The sequence below is a fragment of the Diabrotica undecimpunctata genome, chromosome 9 (assembly GCF_040954645.1).
Source record: "Diabrotica undecimpunctata isolate CICGRU chromosome 9, icDiaUnde3, whole genome shotgun sequence".
NCBI lineage: Eukaryota > Metazoa > Arthropoda > Insecta > Coleoptera > Chrysomelidae > Diabrotica > Diabrotica undecimpunctata.
Window position 1 is genome coordinate 5,685,998 of NC_092811.1, and position 3,855 is coordinate 5,689,852.

The following is a 3,855-nucleotide window of genomic DNA, read 5'->3' on the forward strand; positions in this document are numbered from 1 at the left end:
GTCTCGCTTCCATACGTTATTGTGGGACGAATTATTATTTTGTACACTCTTATTTTTGCTGGTATTGAGAGTATTTTTGATTTAAGTACGGTCATTAATGAGTAATATGCCCTGTTTCCTGCAATGATCCTGACTGCCACATCCTTTTCATATTTTATTTACAGATGTTATGATTGCTCCCAGGTACTTGAATTCTTTGGCGACTTCAAAGTTGTATTCATTGATTGTTACATTTTCTCTAACCCTTGGTTTTGAGTTCTTCATCACCACCATGTACTTGGTCTTGTCCTCATTGACTAAGCCAGCTTACTCTCTTGGCAGTACAGCATCTAATGCATTTGTTAATCTGTTGATGATCTTTGTGAATATCTTGTATATGATGGAGTAGTAAACTTATAGGTCTCTAGTTTTTGATACCTCTTTGCTACATTCATCACCACCATGTACTTGGTCTTGTCCTCATTGACTAAGCCAGCTTACTCTCTTGGCAGTACAGCATCTAATGCATTTGTTAATCTGTTGATGATCTCTGTAAATATCTTGTATATGATTGAGTAGTAAACTTATAGGTCTCTAGTTTTTGATACCTCTTTGCTACCTTTCTTATGAATGAGAATTATGTGGTGTTTTCGTTTGTTAGAGCAACGATTTGCTTCTTCCCAATGATTAATGCTTTTCTTTTTTTCGATTGCATTTTCTACCAGTCTTTCTTGCATTTTCCTTAATACTCTTCTTTATTGTCTTACAAAGTTCTGTGTATTGTATTCTTCATATGTTGCTACTTACTTTCATATCCCTTTTTTGTTTTAGCATTACTTTTGTTTTATAAGACAGTTTGCTATGTTCATTTTGTTATTGCGGGCCTCTGATTTCTTTGGCACTATCAAGGATGATTTCCATTAATTCAGAGCTGTCAATTTGATCATATAATCTTTCATCAATTGTCCTTTGGTGGTGATATCAGTTTTCTTTTAGATTGTTAATATTTTTACCAGTTAGTTGGTTTTGCGATTAATTTTATTCGTTCTAGTTTCAGATCTAAAATAATTTTTGGCTCTGATTTGTCTATGGTCACTGCCTGTTTGAAATTTATTTATTACACTGACATCTTTTATTGTAGCAATCTTGTTGATTCAAATGAAGTCAATTTTCTTAAAGAATGTATTTGCAATAGGCATGTTTTGGTAGTGTACAAACTGAACCAGTCTTTCCCTAATTCCAGTTCTCTCACCAACTCCACACTTTCCCATGACTTGTGAGAAGTTGTTTACTTTTATTATCAATGATATACGTTAAAACAAAAAATCTGTACTTATATTTTTTTCTCCAACTACATAATCTATAAAGCGTATTTTCAAGGATAACATAAAATATTGCTTCTGCAATTTTAAGAACTCATTTTCATTCATAAGTCATTTTTAACTGCTTTAAATGGTCCACTATCATTCTATCATATTTTCTAAAGATGTGAAACAGTTGTATTTATTCACTGTAAAGTTTATTGCGGGCTGCAGTTAAGTTTATTGAGGGGCTGTTTGAAAAGGTATTTATTTATAGCCACGACCCGACCAAAAACGTAAAAAACACGTTTTTGGATCTTATTTTCTCTCGTTATAACCAAATTTGCCTCGCTATAGACGGTTATAGTTCAATAGAAATTTCACGGGACATCTAATGTATCTCGTTATAAGCGAAACCTCGTAATAACCGTGTTCGTTATAGAGGGAGTATACTGTATATATAAATATATTTTAGTCTTAGAAATAAATAAAAAACAAAAGTATATATAGATAATCAATTTATTTAAGAAATCCAATATCCTGATCTGGCTTGACTTCTTCTAAAGTCCTCCATAAAGCTTCATCCAATCTTTGTGCTACACTCAAGCCTAACTTCAAACTTTCAATTAGTGTTGAGGGATGCAAAGATCCTGTTCCAGTTTGATAAACTGTGCTAAATTTATCGCCAGAAACAGCTACTACCACTGAACCAACCGAACATTGCTCTTCAGCTGCGTTAGGGTCCACTATACACTTTTCTCCTATCTTACAAACTGTCACCTGCAAAGAAACAGTTTAAAAATAAACAAAGAAACATATTACAGACATTATTATATAGAAATATTGTAATTTTTTGTTTGATTTGTAAAAATTAGAATCATTTCGACATTCTAGAGCTAAAATCCTTAAAAATTAGCTGCAAATGAAATAAAATCTGTTAGTTAACTGATGGAGAAAAGTCGCATATGGAAACAGTTGTAGAAATATTTAAATATCTGTTTTTCTACATAAGAATAATATTGGACTAAACAATTGATTACATGAATGGATCTAGTAATCTGCAGTAATCTTTCCAACCAAACACAAACTTTATAAAGTGATAAATAACAGTAAATGCATTGCAGAAATTACAAACTACAAAAAATATACTTTACAAACTTTTTTACTTAAATTTTTATATCTTACACATTTCTGATAGTAATTAAGAGACCAAAAACAATACAAAAATCTAAATGAAAAAGAAAAACCACAAATTTTAATATGACTTACCATAATAGGTGCATTTTGGACATCCAGTCTTTTGCAGTCATACAGTTCATCTGAGACATTAATTTCTACATTATTACCATCAATATTAACATTTTTAACAAGGGGAACTTGTGTGTTCCAAAGTGCGGCCTTGACTGCTAGTGAAACAGCATCAAACAAGTTACCTCCACATTCCAAAATCTATAAATAATATAATTAGTAACAAAAAAACTAGTAAACAAATTTAAATTCTTACCAAAATATCAACATATATCTTCCAGCACTTTCGTCCATTCAAAATGCACAGTTTCCTCAAATCAAATGCCAATGGAGAAGAGTATGCGGAGCTTAAAGTATTTGAAATAGCTATAGCAAGATCTTCGCCACCTCTGCCTTCAAAATCTGGTGTAGCATTTGCTGAACTAAAAATACCATACTTAATTAGGAATTCATTAGATTGTCGGAATATAACTAATTACCAATCAACAAAGAATTCCAACTTTCCTAAATTAGGTGTCTCCGGAAAAGGTACATCAACTTCAATCTTAACAGCTACTAGAACGTCAGTATTTGCCAGCCTAAGCCTTGCCGAACCAAATGCGTGAGATATAATGTCAGTTTCTAATTCCATGGGCCTATAATCCTCCCGCTCTCTACCATCTACTCTAAAATTTTCCTGAAAATGTACATTTTCGCAGATAAAGAAAAAAGCTTTATTGGTTAGAAGAATACTTATTTACCTCTACTCCGTGTAGCACGAATGTTTTTTCAGCCTCGCAGAGAGACATAATTGGTAAATAAATTAATCAAATAAAATTTTTCAAAAACAAATGTTATTTTGTACCTAACCTCTAATATTCCTCAACTCCAACACCTCTTCTACTTCTCTTCTATTTCTGTTCCGCATCAGCATTTTCCTGGATTTTTTTGTAGCTGAATAATCGCGAGAAAAATATATGTGAACTAGTTTTCGTAATATAATACTATATATTTATTTATATATAATAATATTAACAATATATATTTCGTAATATTTCTATATATCGAATATAATTTAAGATTTTTAAATTAAAATTTTAAAATCCAAGGGAATTACAAAAATAAGAGTCGTTATATCAAGTGAAAGTACTTTACTGTTCTTTGTGTGCATTTTTTTATATTATAACATAAATAACAAGGGCGGTTTTTCAAAATTTTGTAAGTTTTATCTGTGTTTTTATCAAATTACCAAAAAAAAAATGTGTAAAAAACATTCTTAAAACGAAAATTTTGTGCTTTACCGTTGGTAGTACTTTATCCTCCTAACAGCCCGGGAAAATTCGACAAA

At 31.2% G+C, this 3,855-nt stretch overlaps 1 protein-coding gene across 1 annotated transcript; it reads right to left on the minus strand.

Moving 5' to 3' along the window:
* Nucleotides 1-1,781: 1,781 nt before the first annotated feature.
* Nucleotides 1,782-3,422, minus strand: Rrp42 (exosome complex component Rrp42). Its single transcript, XM_072543550.1, has 5 exons — nucleotides 3,269-3,422; nucleotides 3,008-3,204; nucleotides 2,785-2,950; nucleotides 2,550-2,729; nucleotides 1,782-2,060 (listed from the first exon to the last, which is right to left on the minus strand). Exons 1-5 carry the CDS (start codon nucleotides 3,314-3,316, stop codon nucleotides 1,800-1,802), a joined length of 852 nt encoding a protein of 283 aa, XP_072399651.1. The 5' UTR covers nucleotides 3,317-3,422; the 3' UTR covers nucleotides 1,782-1,799.
* Between the last annotated feature and the right edge of the window lie 433 nt (nucleotides 3,423-3,855).